Genomic DNA, 20024 nt, shown 5'->3' on the forward strand with positions numbered 1-20024 from the left:
ACTTACGTCATGTGTTGCCTTCATTATAACACTTATATAAGACTTTTAAAGTCATTTTGATAGTAGGCTATTATAGCTAATATAGACACTTACGTCATGTGTTGCCTTCATTATAACACTTATATAAGACTTTTAAAGTCATTTTGATAGTAGGCTATTATAGCTAATATAGACACTTATGTCGTGTGTTGCCTTCATTATAACACTTATAAAAGGCTTTTAATTTGTTGCGGCTCCAGACAGATGTGTTTTTTGTATTTTTGGTCCAATATGGCTCTTTCAACGTAGTGGGTTGCCGACCCCCTAGTGCAGGGGTCGGCAACCCAAAATGTTGAAAGAGCCATATTGGACCAAAAATACAAAAGCAAATCTGTCTGGAGCCACAAAAAATTAAAAGCCATATTACATACAGATAGTGTGTCATGAGATATACATTGGATTAAGAGGACTTAAAGGAAACTAAATGAGCTCAAATATAGCTACAAATGAGGCATAATGATGCAATATGTACATATAGCTAGCCTAAATAGCAAGTTAGCATCGATTAGCTTGCAGTCATGCGGTGACCAAATATGCCTGATTAGCACTCCACACAAATCAATAACATCAACAAAACTCACCTTTGTGCCTTCACGCACAACGTTAAAAGTTTGGTGGACAAAATGAGACAGAAAAAGAAGTGGCATAAAACACGTCCTAGAAAGTCGGAGAAATGTTCCATGTAAACAAACTACGGTGAGTTCAAGGACCGCCAAAATTAGTAGGACAAAACGGCGCTCGCCAAATACTCGAATCAGTGAAGCATGTTTAATATAAACAGTGTGCTTTATAACAATAAAGGAGGTTTGTGTCATGTTTGTCCTCCTACAGAAACCATATTAAAACAAAAAATATATTTTTTCCCCCTCATTTTTTTCCATTTTTCATACATTTTTGAAAAAGCTCCAGAGAGCCACTAGGACGGCGCTAAATGCGGCTCTAGAGCCGCGGGTTGCCGACCCCTGCCCTACTGGTACACGTACCACACTTTGGGGGGGATTACAGTTATTTGTGTAAGTTTGTGTTATTGTTTACGATGTTTACTCCAATTTTCATCTGACCTTCTCTCCTTTTGGTCCAGAATCACCCGGGGTTCCTGGAAAGCCTCGGGGTCCTTCACGGCCCTGAATTAAAAAGGCCGTAATGTTAAGGCATTAAAAGACGGATTGAATATGGTATATGCAGAATAGATGTGTGGATTCAAATAAACACAACTCACCGTTTTACCGTCCTCTCCAGGATCACCCTGTGTAAAATATGTACATTAATACACACAATTCAATATGTAAAGAACATACCGTATTTCCTTGAATTGCCGCCGGGGCGGTAATTAATTTAAAACCTCTTCTCACTCCGGCGCTTACCAAAAGCATGCGGTAAATGCAAAAATGCACTAATTATTTTAAAACCTCTTCTCACTCCGGCGCTTACCAAAGGCATGCGGTAAATTTAGGCCTGCGCTTATAAATTTGAGTGTGATGAAAAGCACATTTAATAAAAAAAACTTTATTATGGTCTTACCTTTACTTATAAATGAAGTCCATGCGCAGCTCCTTCTGAACAAAAGCATCGATAACTTGTTTATGGAAGTCTTCCTTCAGTATTTCTTCAGTTTTAAAAGTCTCTCTGTCTCGATGGAGATCTTCCTTTAATTATTACCTCCTGCTTCGATTGAAAGTCCAGTTTAGAAAACTGTTTTATTTTAGATATGTAATCCTCCATGTTAAAAGTGCAAGCGAGAGGAAAAAATAAACGATCGCTGCTCACGGTTGCTGCTTGTTGTCACTTCTTCTGCAGCCGGGTAGTCGCAAGAAGGATCACTAGCGCCCTCTACCACCAGGAGGCGGGAGTCATTTAATGACTCATATTTGACACACGCAACTATTAATAAAACATAGCTGCTTACTGTTCTTTTTAGCATATTCAATAGCTTGGACCTTAAATCCTACTGAATAGCTCTTTATCTTCTTCTATTTATGCGATTTTAAATTATTGAAATTAGCCTCCTCCATTTTGGAAAATGATGCCTTGAAAGGTGAAGTGCCACTCGTGACGTGACGAGAAATTCTAGGCATATGCCAATTATTTTGCGAAATGAGTTTGACTCGGCGGAAATTCTAGACATGCGCTAATAAAAATAATATTTTGCGAAACGAGTTTGACCCGGCGGGCATTCTAGGCAGGCGCATACTACCGTATTTTTCGGACTATAAGTCGCAGTTTTTTTCATAATTTGGCCGGGCTCCAGTGCGACTTCTATATGGTATTTTCCTTCTTTACTATGCATTTTCGGCAGGTGCGACTTATACTCCGGTGCGACTTATACTCTGAAAAATACGGTATATACCCGGCGGCAATTCAAGGAAATACGGTATATCATTTAATTTAATTTGGCCTGATAAATTGGCTGTGTTGCCCATTTCTGGTACACCAAAGCACAAATGCGTTTGTTTCACCTCAAATGAGAAATGGTCAATATGTAGCACACTCACTGGTTCTCCCTCAGCTCCAGGTGGTCCTTGGGCTCCAGGTCCACCTTGGGGTCCAGGTGGTCCTCGAGGACCAGGCACACAGGGAGTCTCTGAGCCCTCTTTGCACATTGAGACCCCGGATGCCTGACCTGGAAGGCCAGGGGGACCAGGGGGTCCAGGGGGGCCAGAAGGGCCGGGCTCACCTTTCTTTCCTTGGTGTCCAAAACCTGCATTGCCCTGAAAAATGAATGAGCATAGTTTTTGTGATTTAATTCTGGTAAAGAATACTAAAGAAGTATTAATAACAGGCTGATTTTAGGATTTATACATTGGTACCATGGATCCAGTTTATGTCAAAGCCCCCATGGCCGATTAACGTCAACATAATTGTCATCATAACCGAAATCGAAACCAAAACTAACCATTACTTGCATATTTATTTGTGAATTTTTGCCAGAGACTGATTCAATCAGATTCTGATTCCTGGGACTACAATTTGATTCAGAATCGAATCTCGATTCAACACGATTCTCGATTCAAACTGATTCTCTCAACCTATTATTTGGTATAACAACTATAATGAAACTTTTTCAAAACGTGTTACATATTAGAAAAATTCCTTATGGTTGCATGGAGATGCCCTAAAAAGGCCTTTAAAAATTGATTTTTATATAATAAAAAAAACAAAAACCTTCTAAATCCATTTTTGAAAATTATTAATCGTTTTCAAAATAGAGATGAATAAGAATCGTGATTGGATGTGAGTCAGTTTTTTGTGCACCCCTTCCATTTGTACATTATTTTATTCAAATTGTTATTTCATTGTACGTAATTGTATTGCGTATAAACTAGTTTTGAGACTACGAGTTGTCACAATTAGGGATGTCCGATAATGGCTTTTTGCCGATATCCGATATTCCGATATTGTCCAACTCTTTAATTACCGATACCGATATCAACCGATATATGCAGTCGTGGAATTAACTCATTATTATGCCTAATTTGGACAACCAGGTATGGTGAAGATAAGGTACTTTTTTAAAAAAATTCATAAAATAAGATAAATAAATTAAAAACATTTACTTGAATAAAAAAGAAAGTAAAACAATATAAAAACAGTTACATAGAAACTAGTAATTAATGAAAATGAGTAAAATTAACTGTTAAAGGTTAGTACTATTAGTGGACCAGAAGCACACACAATCATGTGTGCTTACGGACTGTATCCCTTGCAGACTGTTTTCATATATATTGATATATAATGTAGGAACCAGAATATTAATAACAGAAAGAAACAACCCTTTTGTGTGAATGAGTGTGAATGAGTGTAAATGGGGCAGGGAGGTTTTTTCGGTTGGTGCACTAATTGTAAGTGTATCTTGTGTTTTTTATGTTGATTTAATAAAAAAAAAAAAAATAAAAAAAAAAAAAAAAAACGATACCGATAATAAAAAAAACGATACCGATAATTTCCGATATTACATTTTAACGCATTTATCAGGCCAATATTATCGGACATCTCTAGTCACAATACAACTTTTTCACTTCCAATACCAATATTGGAGCCTTGCATATTGGCTGCATATTGGTGCGATATGACCCACATATATTTACGTGTATGTTTTTGATGTGTGGAACGTTAGAAAAGGTTTGATCGAGTGAAATTAGTCAAACAAAGAACGATGGTAGGTATGAAAAACACTAACCTATTTATTAATAACCATCTGGAATGGACTTATGCTGTCTTTAAGTCGAAGACATACAGTAGATAAGACATCTTTAGTCGGAGGGCCTGGTAAAGGATCCATGAACGTGCATGAAGGAGCATGGGGGCCGTTAGGGACATTATTTAGACTTACCTCATACTTACACTACTGAAATGCTCGCACATAAACAACTGAAATATTTTTCTTTCACACACTACTGAAACACTCTCACACACACTACTGAAACACTCTTATCCACACTACTGAAATACTCTCACATAAACTGAGTATTTCAGCTATTATTCAATTACTTTTTGAGAAAAGTACAGTAAGTTTTGACAAGAATGACAGCAAAACTTTTGTAAAAGTGCACATTTTTCTCCTGGTAGCTAACAACCTACACACAAATGACTGAATCGGTGTGTTTTGTTAATTGCGGTGGTAAAAATATATATTTTGTTGCTTTTATTTTGAACTGAACAGGAACTCAGTTCTGTGTGGGCAGACAATTAACCGCTCCTTGGCAATGAAATGAAATGAAATTACAACTCATGTCAACAAAAACGGATCAAATAAGAAATGACTCTTTTGGATGCCAAGTTCTATGTCGAGACCATGTATGTCTGGGGACCTGAATGTGATGAGTTGGTCGACATAGATGGGGTGTCGACATAAGTGAGTTCCTCTGTAGTAGTAAAGTATATTTTTTGAAAAATAAAATAAAAATGCAGGTGTATTCTGTCGACTCACCTTTGCTCCACTTTCCCCTGGTTCTCCCTAAAAATTAAGAATAAAATAGTAAATTACCAAATATTTAAAACGAGCTTAACTACAATATATTTGCACAAGTATACACTATTTATATTTAAAATAGCACAATATAACACACAATGGAAAACGTAGAAAATATATTTTTTACAGCTTTTTTCAAATGTGTTTTTTTCCTCTTGTTCCTCTTTTAAGTAGTTTTAATCCAAAATTTTGTAGGAAAAAGCAAAAAAAAGCAAATATTTCTGGCATTTTTAATAATTCTATGCACTCTAATAATTAAATCACACAACAATAATTTAAAAAAAAAAAGGCTCCATACCTTCTCGCCTCTGACTCCGCCTTGTGAGCCAACTGCAGAGCTAGAACCGGCATCTCCTTTTGTCCCTGTGGACCCTCGGTCTCCTTTCTCGCCTCTGTCCCCTCGGTCTCCTTTAGTCCCAGCTGGTCCTACAATACAATAACACCCAAATTCCTCCTAAATAACTTAATTTGTATGTAATGTTATAAACAAGTCCTACATCTACCAAGTCATTCAGAGTTAAAACCATGCAAGTATTTATTTTATACAGTAGGGAAAGTATTAATATGGCCCCCTTCCAGGGAGGTGGGGCTTAATCATTTTGCTGAAAATGATGGAAAGTGCCACTCGACATAGCAACTGACACTGTGGGCAAAGTTGGAGTTGCCACAAAACACATTTTAAGATATTCAACACTCTACTGCCATCTGGTGGCTAAAGTGCATAGTGCAACCCATCAATTTGTCATGTTTTACATGTCAGGTAAATTGTGAATAATGAGGGCATATTAATCCCCTTTCTACTGTAAATACATCAAACAATATAGAGTAACATTCTTAAAACCAGTGAAAAATACAAAGTGTGCTGGTATACTATTTCAATATTTCACCATTTAGGGAAGTTGTAGTACTGTACAGTTCTTTTAATAGTGTTTTTTTTTTGTACAACTAGGTTTACCTAATAGTTTCTCGTGATTGCAATAAACAATTATACATAATGACAAAGAATAAAATGTATAATAATAAATAGAGTGTCCCAATACAACTTTGTCACCCCCGATACAATACCTATATTGATCTGGTATGATATCACCACGACTCATACATGTATTATTTTGTAGTGTGAAATGTTAGTAAAGGGCTTGATTAAGGTACATTTGCCCAAGATGTCTTAAACATAGGACCATGGTAGGTATGGAAAAAAACTAACCTATGTATTATTACCTTATGCTGTCTTTAAGTTGAAGTGGAGTACTATTTTTTTTTTTGGCATCACCTAGTGGCCACAATGACAGCAAAAATTTTGTAAAAGTGCAAATCCTTCTCCTGGTAGCTAACAACCTACAAAAACAGTCAAAAATGCAGCAAGTTGGATGATGCGGACACGTTTTTTTACTGTGTACTTTCTAATTCTGTCTTGTAGACTTTGTATCTGTAAGTAATAATCAACTCTAATTATTGGATGATGTTGTTCATATTGACAAATGTGTTTTGGTCTGCAATATTGTTCAATTAAGGACACTTATTACGTATCTCTAGCTTGTGTGCTATTGTGTCCTCGGCCACTCATAGCAGAGATTTTACAAAACCCAAAACCAGTGAAGTTGGCATGTTGTGTAAATGGTAAATAAAAACAAAATACAATGATTTGCAAATCCTTTTCAACCTATATTCAACTGAATAGACTGCAAAGACAAGATACTTAACGTTCCGTCTGGTAAACATTGTTATTTTTTGCAAATATTAGCTCATTTGGAATTGGATGTTTGCAACTTGTTTAAAAAAAGCTGGCACCAGTGGCAAAAAAGACTGAGAAAGTTGAGGAATGCTCATCAAACACTTATTTGGACCATCCCACAGGTGAACAGGCTATTTGGGAACAGGTGGGTGCCATGATTGGGTATCAAAGCAGCTTCAATGAAATGCTCAGTCATTCACAAACAAGGACGGGCGAGGGTCACCAAATGCGTGAGCAAATTGTCCAACAGTTCAAGAACAACATTTCTTAACGAGCTATTGCAAGGAATTTTGGGATTTCACCATCTACGGTCCGTAATATCATCAAAAGGTCCAGAGAATCTGGAGAAATCACTGCACAAAAGCAGCAAGTCCGAAAACCAACATTGAATGCCCGTGACCTTCGATCCCTCAGGCGGTACTTGAACCAAAATTGACATCAGTGTTTAAAGGATATCACCACATGGGCTCAGGAACACTTCAGAAAGCCACTGTAAGTAACTACAGTTCGTGGCTACATCTGTAAGTGCAAGTTAAAACTTGACTATGTAAAGCGAAAGCCATTTATCAACAACACCCAGGAACACCGCCGGCTTCGCTGGGCCAGAGCTCATCTAAGATGGACTGATGCAAAGCGGAAAAGTGTTCTGTGGTCTGACGAGTCCACATTTCAAATTGTTTTTGGAAACTGTGGACGTCGTGTCCTCCCGACCAAAGAGGAAAAGAACCATCCGGATTGTTATAGACGCAAAGTTGAAAAGCCAGCATCTGTGATGGTATGGGGGTGTATTAGTGCCCAAAACATGGGTAACTTACACATCTGTGAAAGCGCCATTAATGCTGAAAGGTACATACAGGTTTTGGAGCAACATATGTTGCCATCCAAGCAACGTTACCATGGACGCCCCTGCTTATTTCAGCAAGACAACGCCAAGCCACGTGTTACATCAACGTGGCTTCATATTAAAAGAGTGCGGGTACTAGACTGGCCTGCCTGTAGTCCAGACCTGTCTCCCAATGAAAATGTGTGGCGCATTATGAAGCCTAAAATACCACAACGGAGACCCCCGGACTGTTGAACAACTTAAGCTGTACATCAAGCAAGAATGGGAAAGAATTCCACCTGAGAAGCTTAAAAAATGTGTCTCCTCAGTTCCCAAACGTTTACTGAGTGTTGTTAAAAGGAAAGGCCATGTAACACAGTGGTGAACATGCCCTTTCCCAACTACTTTGGCACGTGTTGCAGCCATGAAATTCTAAGTTAATTATTATTTGCAAAAAAAAAAATAAAGTTATGAGTTTGAACTTTAAATATGTTGTCTTTGTAGTGCATTCAACTGAATATGGGTTGAAAATGATTTGCAAATCATTGTATTCCGTTTATATTTACATCTAACACAATTTCCCAACTCATATGGAAACGGGGTTTGTATATAATAAATACAATCATGAACTATAGCGCTAACTTGACACATTTTATAATGATAGGCTTTTTTTTTCATAATCTATTATAATAATAATATATTATTTTATTATTTAGTTGAGTTTTATATAAACAACAACAACGTTAACCAATAAAACTATAGTGTATATTTAAAATAAAAAAAAATCCAGACAAACTTGACATTATGCAATAATCTTTCTGTCCACTAGATGTAGACATTTGCCACTAAATTAGGAATAGGATTTTATATCATCATCAGAATCTTCCAGCTCTTTTGTCATTGAAAGTGAAAAGGATACAGGAGCATAACTTTACCTGAGTGTCTTACAAAGGACCCCTCTTCTTCCTTTACAAGTGGGGGCTGCTGGATAGGCCGTGACGATGGAGGAGCTGTTTGCTGTTCAAAAACAAAGAAACATGACAATCAATCCATGTTTATGAGGGACGGAAAGTCCATTCGTGTCCTTGTTAGGCGGAAATCTCTCATCTTTTGCTCAGTTGATCCCGGCGGAGGTCATGGGAAAATGTGCAAGCCAATGTTAAACCCCCCAAAAAATCCCGAATAGATCACTTAATACGGATATTTGCAGGCAGAGAGCTTGACAACACAAACAACAGTCCTCATCCAATTAAAGGCACATGTGCTTCCTTGACCTCACACGTTTTCCCCTCGAGGAATGGACACCAAGTCTAATAGTCGTGCAATTCCAATTGAGGATGGGTATATCTCACATTTCACATATTCCAAGTAGCGATTTTTGGTACTTCTGCGTGTGTTCAAATGTGTTAAAAAAAAATAATGTCATTTTTTAATTTAACATTTAACAATTTAATTTTTCGGCACTTATTGTTTTTCTTTGGTACACTAATGTTTATATTTTAGACCATTAGTTATTTGTTTTATTTTTGCAAAAAAATATATATATATTTTTATATTGCTCTTTTTATCTTTGGTATGAACATTATTATGTAAACTTGAAGATATTGTTTTTGTTTTATTTTTGTTCTTTGTTGTTGCTATTTTTTGTATTACAACATTTTATTATTTGATCATGTTGTACTGCATTGTAATCTTTTGTTTTGTGATTGTGTGATGTTTTTTGCCAGGACCCCAGGAATAATAGTCTCCACTGCGGTGTAGACTAATGGGGATCCTTAATAAACTAAACTAAACTAAACTGAGCTACCGAGTTATCTTGATTTCTTACACTTCTGAGTCTCATTTGCAAGTATTATATAGTAGACATTGCATGCAGTTGCAATTCCACGATGTTAAACAGCAGTACTGTATAGACTTCAGTATGTTACCATAGCCAGGAAGTAGTCTTTGCCATTAAGTTGAATGTGCCGGTCTTTTTTTTTTTTGTTGATCAGCAGGTACCAATGGGTAAGAGAAGTTGGTTTTGCATAATATTGCGAAACGAAACGGCAGATAATGTCTCCTAAAAGTTGCAAATTTGGAGTCCTTATACACACACTTTAATAATACCCGTATATATATATATATTTATAACAAAAAAAACATTTTTGTTAATTAAAAAAAAAAAAAAAAAAAAAAAAAAAAAAAGCTGTATATATATATATTTATTTTATTATATATATATATATATATATATATATATATATATATATATATATATATATATATATATATATATATATATATATATAATAAAATAAATATATATATACAACTAAAATTCACTGAAAGTCAAGTATTTATTTTATTTATATATATATATATATATATATATATATATATATATATATATATATATATATATATATATTTTAATTTAAATTTTTTATATATATATATATATAATAAAATACTTGAATTTCAGTGTTCATTTATTTACACATATACACACATAACACTCTTCTACTCATTGTTGTATTTGAAAGTGCAATGCTTTGCAGCCAGTAGCACAGCCTTTGAAGGAGCATAGGTGTGGGCAGAATCTGTGAAATTTAATTTGCAGGAGAGGAGTGAGTTAAGGCATACTTGCCAACCCTCCCGTATTTTCCGGGAGACTCCCGAAATTCAGCGCCTCTCCCGAAAACCTCCCGGGACAAATTTTCTCCCGAAAATCTCCCGAAATTCAGGCGGACCTGAGTGACGTGTCGACAGCCTGTTTTCACGTCCGCTTTCCCACAATAGAAACACCGTGCCTGCCCAATCACGTTAAAACTGTAGAATGATCATGGGTTTTTGGTTTCTTATGTGGGTTTATTGTTAGGCAGTTTCATTAACGTCCTCCCAGCGCGGCAACAACACACAACAACAGCAGTCACGTTTTTGTCTACCGTAAAGCAGTTCGTCTGCCGTAAACACCAATGTTGTGACACTCTTGAACAGGGCAATACTGCCATCTACTGTACATGCATATGTGACAATAACATCTACGGCTTTTAAAGAGTGCACAACTGCGCACACAACAAGGAGACGAATCAGAATGCATCATCAGAGAGGGTGTTCAGCATGGTTAGAAAAATAGTGACAGAGAATAGAACAAGGTTGGACAATTCAACCCTTAACTCAACAATAGAGTAGATGAGTGTTATGTGTGTGTATATGTGTAAATAAATGAACACTGAAATTCAAGTATTTCTCTTATTTATATATATATATATGTATATATATATACATACATATATATATATATATATATATATATATATATATATATATATATATATATATATATATATATATACATATATATATATATATATATATATATATATATATATACATATATATATATATACATATATATATATATATATATGTATATAAATAAGAGAAATACTTGAATTTCAGTGTTCATTTATTTAAAATAAATAAATATATATATATATATATATATATATATATATGTATATATATATATATATATATATATATATATATATATATATATATATATATATATATATATATAGCTAGAATTCACTGAAAGTCAAGTATTTCTTATATATATATATATATATATATATATATATATATATATATATATATATATATATATATATATATATATATATATCGGCGGTAACTAGTAATCTAACGCGTTATTTTTTTATATTCAGTAACTCCGTTACCGTTACTACATGATGCGTTACTGCGTTATTTTGCGTTATTTTTTATGTAGTATCGGCTAGAAACTGAGAAGATCTGAGTGTTGCAGCGCTGCTGAAGAGGCGACAAAAAAGAGGCGCGCCGCGCGCTGTCTGTGTGTACGTGTGTGTGTGTGTGTGTGTGTGTGTGTGTGAGTGTGTGTGTGTGGGAGGGTCTGTGTCTACTATCAAGACGTCATGGCGAACCCCGAAGCCGAGTTTCTTAAAATGGAGATATTTTCAGTACGTTTCTTTTATCGACCACAAAGAAAAGAACATTTTAGTTGAATGTAAGTTTCAAATATGCTGAAACAGCGACAAAAACAACATGCTTCGACGAAGCTAGTAAAGAGACACACACTTCACCTCCACGTCCAACAGCGGCTGGATTTTAATGAGGCACTGCACACTGAAGGTACACACACTCTGTCAATTCTCTTATATACTCTTTCATTTTAGACTTTTAGAGTGTTTGATTATCACATCACTCTAAATGTTTAGACTATAACGTTCACAAACCTAAAGAGGGATACTAGTGGGCCAGGCTAATACTGTATTTCCTTTTCTCTAAACTAAGTGGGGAAATGTGTAGAGTGTTCTGGGCTTCAGACATGATTTTATTTCAGAATTCCTTGAGAAAACGCCTGGTTAGGCTTTATGTATGTAGTGTGTGCCTTTCTTGTTTTACAGCTATGTTGTTATTATGCTGTTTGTTACTTATGTATGTTAAGTTGCAGCTATTTAAAATAGTTTTGTCAATTTGTTCTGGCCAGAAACAAATTGGCCTTTGTAACATATCTTTGTCTTTGTGTGTTGTATGTAGAGCACATTGCTTAGCAGAGTTCAGTGATGCAAATGCATGTCAACTTGATCAACAGATTGTATTATTCTCCAGTGCAATAACAGTACTAAAATGAAGGCTAAAAGGGCATTAAATGGGGCCTTAAAAAAATAAAAAATAAAAATATAAGTAAATAAATAGTTACTTTTCACAGTAACGCATTACTTTTTGGTTTAAGTAACTGAGTTAGTAACTGAGTTACTTTTGAAATAAAGTAACTAGTAACTGTAACTAGTTACTGGTTTTCAGACCCAACACTGTATATATATATGAATTACTTGACCCCCCCCCCCCGTGGACGTGACGACAGGCTGTCCTCACTCAAGTCCGCATGGACCTGGAGGGTGCGTGCCTTAAGTCCGGCTGGAAATCGGGAGAAATTCGGGAGATTTGTTGTCCCGGGAGATTTTCGTGAGAGGCACTGAAATTCGGGAGTCTCACGGAAAATTCGGGAAAGTTGGCATGTATGCCGTATGTTTAGGCGCAGTACATCTGACTAGGGTAGCTCTAATGCTTACCAAAGTCGTACTTAAACATTTTGACAGATTATTGAGCGTGTGTAATGTTCTATATTTTCAAAGAAACATCAAAGTTTTGGGTTTATTTTACAGTCCCAAGTATTTTTTATGTGTGACTGCCATCCACTGATCATACTTATCATTACACCATGTACCAAATAAAATAGCTTTAAGCAGGGTGTCAAACATACGGCCCGAGGGCCGGGTCAGGCCCGCAAACAGGTTTTATCCGGCCCGCGAGGTGAGTTTGCTAAGTATAAAAATTAACCTAAAATATTTGAATGAAAGAAACCGCTGTTTTTAATATGTCCACTGGATGTGGCAATAGCAATTATTTGTGTCTTTGTAGATGATGCTACATATGCACAAAATAAACCACATGATGTTAGTACGTCAGTCGAGGAAAATGATCAAACTACATAAATAACATCCTGTAATTTGATTTTGATATATATTTTTATCTTGATAGACACCAATGAGTTGACTGATGAACATTATCACATAATTTATTCAGAAAATATGAATAACGACAAATAAATGCTTAACCGCAACATGTAAGTCTAAAAAAAAACCTAACAACATTATGATTTGTACATTTGTGCTTGTTCTATTTTTAAACAAAAAAAACTATCTGAAGTTGTCTTTATTTTTAAGTTATCATGCCGTGATTTTACCAGTCCGGCCCACTTGGGAGTAGATTGTTTTGCATCTAAAATGAGTTTGACACCCCTGGCTTAAAGTTTGGTAAGCACAACCACAATTAATTTGTACATTAGGTGCACCGGGTTATAAGGCGCAGTGTTGATTTTGGAGAAAATGAAAGGTTTTTAAATATGCCTTAAAGTCTGAAAAATACAGTAATGTTGTTGTTAACTATAATAAATGTATATCTACCCTAAATTCTATTCTATACATGCCAAGCCAGTTGGACCTATTTTTCATTGTGGGTGTCTCTCAGGATTTGAAGGGCAACAATCAAGTTTTTGTTTTTTTGTTTTCAGATACCTCAACCTTAAGATAAGTTTCACCTACTCAGTGGCCTAGTGGTTAGAGTGTCCGCCCTGAGATCGGTAGGTTGTGAGTTCAAACCCCGGCCGAGTCATACCAAAGACTATAAAAATGGGACCCATTACCTCCCTGCTTGGCACTCAGCATCAAGGGTTGGAATTGGGGGTTAAATCACCAAAATGATTCCCGGGCGCGGCCACCGCTGCTGCCCACTGCTCCCCTCACCTCCCAGGGGGTGATCAAGGGTGATGGATCAAATGCAGAGAATAATCTCGCCACACCTAGTGTGTGTGTGACAATCATTGGTACTTTAACTTTAACTTTATAAAAACAAGCAGCCAAAAAAACTAAATAAAACAAACACTGGTTCTGTTATCCATTTTTAACGCACACAAGTAAATGGTCCTTCAAAAGTAGAGAAACTGGAAAGTGAAGTCTGGGGAAAGCAGGCAATCATTCAAATCCTTATTGTAAAAATGGAGAAAGGGGAGAAAATAATGGATAACCCCCTCCCAAACACACACACACACACACACACACACACACACACACACACACACACACACACACACACACACATCGCATCTTGTATTTGTTACCTTTGTGAGACCTGAGGAAAATGCCTACCTCTTTAGGACCACCCTTTCTAGATATATAAAGATTTGTATTTACAACATTAATAATATATACATACTATGCAAATATAAAAAAGCGTGTTGTGAAAAATGAGTTGGAATTTCAAAAGAAAAAGGTCACAATTTCACAAAAAAATCTTTGAATTTTGGAAGTATTATAATGGAAGTCGTCAATTTACTCAACGCAAGTCAAAATTTTACAGAAAAAACTGAACATTTGTGCAATATCATGAAAAAAGTTGGAATTGTACTCAAAAAGAGTCGCAATTTTATAAGAAAAGCTTAACATTTTGGCAATTTTATGAAAAGAGTTGTAATTTTACTCTACAAAAGTTACAATTTCATAAGAAAACGTAAAAATTTTGGCGATATTATAATAATAATCGGAATTTTACTTGGCAGAATTATGACAAAAGTCATAATTTTACTCCAAAAATGTCACTATTTTACAACAACAAAAACATTGGCAATATTTTTAAAAAAAACAGAATTTTATAAGACAAATATCACCATTTTGCATTAAAAAGTAATAATTTTACATTAAAAAAAAGTCAGAATTTTACGAGAAAATATTGCAATATTACAGAAACAGAAAGAATATGAGAAATTGTTCCCATTTTAATAAGAAAAAAGTCGACACATTGTGAGAAAAAGACTGCTTTTATTTATTTAATTTTTGGGGGGAAATATTTGTTTGTAATTGGTTGTTAATCTTCATTAATTACTTCAAGTTATTACAGTATGTCTCTATATACATATTTATTTTATTTTTGGCCAACGGGCGCACATTTAAATTTCTTCCACACACTTGTTATTTCATATGTTGACCAGAGGGGGAGCACTTTTAAAAGCGACACAGTCAATTTGAAAAATCCCTCCTTTTTGGGACCACCCTCATTTTGATAGATTTCACCACCAGGGGTGCAAATGAGACATTTTCTATTAGATGCAATGGTTTTCCGTATTGGGACCATGACTTTGGTCCTAACTTGTTCTCCGGTCCTCATATGGAAGCTGCTTTTCCTTGTTGATGTCTCAAAGGGGTAGAAATACAAGAACACACACACAGACACACACACACACACACTCGTCTGTTACTCATTCTTCACTGGTGACACCTCTAATGTCACCTGTGAACTGAAGCGGGAAACACGAAGCCACAGTTGATAATTAACCAGATATTTTTTTTTCCTGAGAACCTAAATCCCCCCTCGCTGTGTCGCGTAGCAATGCCTACGCTAAGAATTTGACAAGACCATTATTGACCTTTCGTTGGACACAAATAATAATGTGACATTCACCCATTCATCTATCATAACAGAGGGCGATGGGTGGCCGGCCCTAAGGCGTCTAACATGGCGTTGATGGATTTGAACCACATGACCTAGAGAGTCTAAAAGCAAGATATCCAGTTTCCTTGGTGATGAAAGTCCTTCAGTGTTAAAACTTCCATTTTTTTTGTATTTTAGTGCATGCCTTCTAAACATGTCACTTGTCAATTAAATACAACAATGAAGGTTTGACTCTCACTCTCACCCATAGGGGTATTTCTACTAAACTTGTATTCGAAGGGTGACCTATAGGAGCCATTGAATTGCAACCTGTATCTGTTATTGTCAACTTTATTGGACGCCTGCACTCTTTTTGAATATGGAAGTACAAGTTTATGATTGTTTCAGATAATTATCTCTTGTGCAGCCCGAGTGCTTAAAGCAGGAATTACATGTGTTCCTTAATGTACTGTGACTAGGGATGTCCGATAATGGCTTTTTGCCGATATCTGATATTCCGATATTGTCCAACTCTTTAATTACCGATATCAACCGATACCGATATCAACCGATATATGCAGTCGTGGAATTAACACATTATTAATTGGACAACCAGGGTATGGTGAAGATAAGGTACTTTAAAAATAAATAAATAAAATAAGATAAATAAATTAAAAACATTTTCTTGAATAAAAAAGAAAGTAAAACAATGTAAAAACCGTTACATAGAAACTAGTAATTAATGAAAATGAGTAAAATTAACTGTTAAAGGTTAGTATTTTAGTGGACCAGCAGCACGCACAATCATGTGTGCTTACGGACTGTATCCCTTGCAGACTGTATTGATATATATCAGAGGTGCTCACACTTTTTCTGCAGGCGAGCTACTTTTCAATTGATCAAGTCGTGGGGATCTACCTCATTCATATATATAATTTATATTTACTTATTTATGAAATATATGTTTTTGTTAGCAAGTTAAAGGTGTTTAATGATAATGCAAGCATGTTTAACACATATAGTTAATATTGTTAACAAGTTAAAGGTGTTTACAGATAATGCAGGCATGTTTAACACATATAGTTAATATTGTTAACAAGTTAAAGGTGTTTAATGATAATACAAGCGTGTTTAACACATAGTTAATATTGTTAAAAAATTAAAGGTGTTTAATGATAATACAAGCATGTTTAACACATATAGTTAATATTGTTAACAAGTTAAAGGTGTTTACAGATAATGCAGGCATGTTTAACACATATAGTTAATATTGTTAACAAGTTAAAGGTGTTTAATGATAATACAAGCGTGTTTAACACATAGTTAATATTGTTAATAAATTAAAGGTGTTTAATGATAATACAAGAATGTTTAATACATATAGTTAATATTGTTAACAACTTAAAGGTGTTTAAAGATAATACAAGCATGTTTAACACATATAGTTAATATTGTTAACAAGTTAAAGGTGTTTAATGATAATACAAGCATGTTTAACACATATAGTTAATATTGTTAACAAGTTAAAGGTGTTTAAAGATAATACAAGCATGTTTAACACATATAGTTAACATTGTTAACAAGTTAAAGGTGTTTAAAGATAATACAAGCATGTTTAACACATATAGATTCATTTCTTTCATGAAGACAAGAATATAAGTTGGTGTATTACCTGATTCTGATGACTTGCATTGATTGGAATCAGACAGTAGTGATGATAACGTCCGCATTTTCGAATGGAGGAGAAACAAATTCCTCCTTTCTGTCCAATACCACATGAAAGTGGTTGGTTTTTGCCATCTTATTTGTCCAGCTTCCGTACTCCTTTGTATACACTTTACAAGAAATACATTGTCGGCAAACTCCGTAGCTTGCTAGCTTGTGCACGCCAGCTTTCTGAGACTCTTATTTTGTTAGCGCAACTGTGCAACTGTGCAGTCGGTCTTTGGAGAATTGACGACAGGTACGGCGCCAGAGTCTGTTGAAATAAAGTGTTTCTCGCCTTCCAATCGGTAATTTTAATGAGCTGGCAGCAGCCAGCGTCATCTCAGAAGACCCTCGGGTGCCGTGAATGTCAATCAAGTGACGAAAGTGACGTCATAGTGAAGATTTATGATCGCTCATTTTTAGGACTGTTTTTTTAATGCCTGGCTGGTGATCGACTGACACACCCTCCGAGATCGACCGGTAGCTCGCGATCGACGTAATGAGCACCCCTGATCTATATTGATATATAATGTAGGAACCAGAATATTAATAACAGAAAGAAACATCCCTTTTGTGTGAATGAGTGTGAATGAGTGTAAATGGGGAAGGGAGGTTTTTTGGGTTGGTGCACTAATTGTAAGTGTATCTTGTGTTTTTTATGTTGATTTAATAAAAAATAAAAAAATAAAATAATTTTAAAAAAAAGATACTGATAATAAAAAAAAAACGATAGCGATCATTTCCGATATTACATTTTAACGCATTTATCGGACATTTCTAACTGTTACTTTAGCAGATTCCATAAATGAAGGTTTTAGCAATGCTTCACTTGCATTAAATTATAAAACAATACATATATTTATGAATGAAAGTATAAAAAAAAAGCATCTTCCAGACAAGACATTGACAAAATACGTCACACGGGCCACATGCGGCCCGTTAAGATTTTCAATCTGGCCCGCCGGATGTCCTTCATCATTTTTGTAGTCCTTTAACATCAAAACTGTCTCTGCCATTATGATGTTCAGTGTTGTTTTTCAATGACCGTAAGTCTTGAACTATAGAAAGTAATTCAATGGTTGAAATCTGCGCTTTTGAGTGATATTCCAGTTATTACGGTAATTTACACCACAGCAGCTCAGACAAGAAACAAAGCAGAGTGGGCGGGGTTTGTTTTCAGAGCAGCCAGCCCGAAACGTGTGTGTCAGAAACGGACGCGGAAGCAGATTTTTATGTGACAGTATATTAGGGGTGTGGGAAAAAAATCGTTTCAAATTCAAATCGCCATTCTCACCTTGTGCGATTCAGTATCGATTCTCATTTTTCACAAATCAATTTTATTTGTATTTTTATTTATTTTTTTATTAATCAATCCAACAAAACAATACACAGCAATACCATAACAATGCAATCCAGTTCCAAAACCAAACCCGACCCAGCAACACTCAGAACTGCAATAAACAGAGCAATTGAGAGGAGACACAAACACGACACAGAACAAACCAAAAGTAGTGAAACAAAAATTTATGTTATCAACAACAGTATCAATATTAGTTACAATTTCAACATAGCAGTGATTAAAAATCCCTCATTGACATTATCATTAGACATTTATAAAAAAAAATAAAAAGGAACAATAGTGTCACAGTGGCTTACACTTGCATCACATCTCATAAGCTTGACAACACACTGTGTTCAATATTTTCACAAAGATAAAATAAGTCATATTTTTGGTTCATTTAATAGTTAATACAAATTTACATTATTGCAATCAGTTGATAAAACATTGTCCTTTACAATTATAAAAGCTTTTTACAAAAATCTACTACTCTGCTTGCATGTCAGCAGACTGGGGTAGATCCTGCTGAAATCTTATGTATTGAATGAATAGAGAATCCTTCTGAATCGGAAAAATATCGTTTTTAAATCGAGAATCGTGTTGAATCGAAAAAAATCGATTTATAATCGAATCGTGACCCCAAGAATCGATATTGAATCGAATCGTGGGACACCCAAAGATTCGCAGCTCTATAGTATATCATATTGTAGGTGTTTTTTTACACTTAGCATTCCTATTTTGCTGTTTTTTACATTTTTGTTGTGTTTTGCTTGATTGTAAAAGATACACAACTATCGAGGAGCTGGTCTGAGACGTAAAAGAGGAGCGACGTTCATATGTTGTTAATATTCAGTGTTTTACTGTTCATAGTTGATATTGTAAATCCCGCTGTCTTTATTTTCATGTACATTTTGGGTGTCCCATTCAGTAAAAAACTATAAACATGTCATAACTTTTTTAGAACTCTATCGGACATTGTGACTTTTGGTATTAGTGTTCCTGAAAAACAGGGACACCAACACACATACTGAACAGCAGATTTATACAGCTTAATGTGTACATAGAATTGTCTACACACATACACACAAAAACACAATTTAAAAAAAGTCTGCGGGCTATAGAGCGTTTTCTATTCGGGCTCCAGTACTTTGGAATGCCCTCCCGGTAACAGTTAGAGATGCTACCTCAGTAGAAGCATTTAAGTCCCATCTTAAAACTCCTTTGTATACTCTAGCCTTTTAAATAGCCCCCCTTTTTAGACCAGTTGATCTGCCGTTTCTTTTCCTTTCTCCTCTGCTTCCCTCTCCCTTGTGGAGGGGGAGACACAGGTCCGGTGGCAATGGATGAAGTGCTGGCGAGTGCGAGTCGGGACCCGGGGTGGACCGCTCGCCTGTGCATC

The 20024-nt window shown here is 35.5% G+C and overlaps 1 protein-coding gene across 2 annotated transcripts in view; it reads right to left on the reverse strand.

Moving 5' to 3' along the window:
- The window catches only part of col18a1a (collagen type XVIII alpha 1 chain a), a 245130-nt gene that overhangs the window by 44939 nt on the left and 180167 nt on the right, over positions 1 to 20024 (reverse strand). For both annotated transcript variants that reach the window (XM_061926550.2, XM_061926549.2), the window contains 6 exons: positions 8502 to 8583; positions 5307 to 5434; positions 4967 to 4993; positions 2532 to 2747; positions 1259 to 1285; positions 1101 to 1163 (listed from right to left, as the gene is read on the reverse strand). In XM_061926550.2, the coding sequence (XP_061782534.1) occupies positions 1101 to 1163; positions 1259 to 1285; positions 2532 to 2747; positions 4967 to 4993; positions 5307 to 5434; positions 8502 to 8583 (543 nt within the window). The remainder of the gene's footprint in view (positions 1 to 1100; positions 1164 to 1258; positions 1286 to 2531; positions 2748 to 4966; positions 4994 to 5306; positions 5435 to 8501; positions 8584 to 20024) is intronic.

This window comes from Nerophis lumbriciformis, linkage group LG31 (genome assembly GCF_033978685.3).
Source record: "Nerophis lumbriciformis linkage group LG31, RoL_Nlum_v2.1, whole genome shotgun sequence".
NCBI lineage: Eukaryota > Metazoa > Chordata > Actinopteri > Syngnathiformes > Syngnathidae > Nerophis > Nerophis lumbriciformis.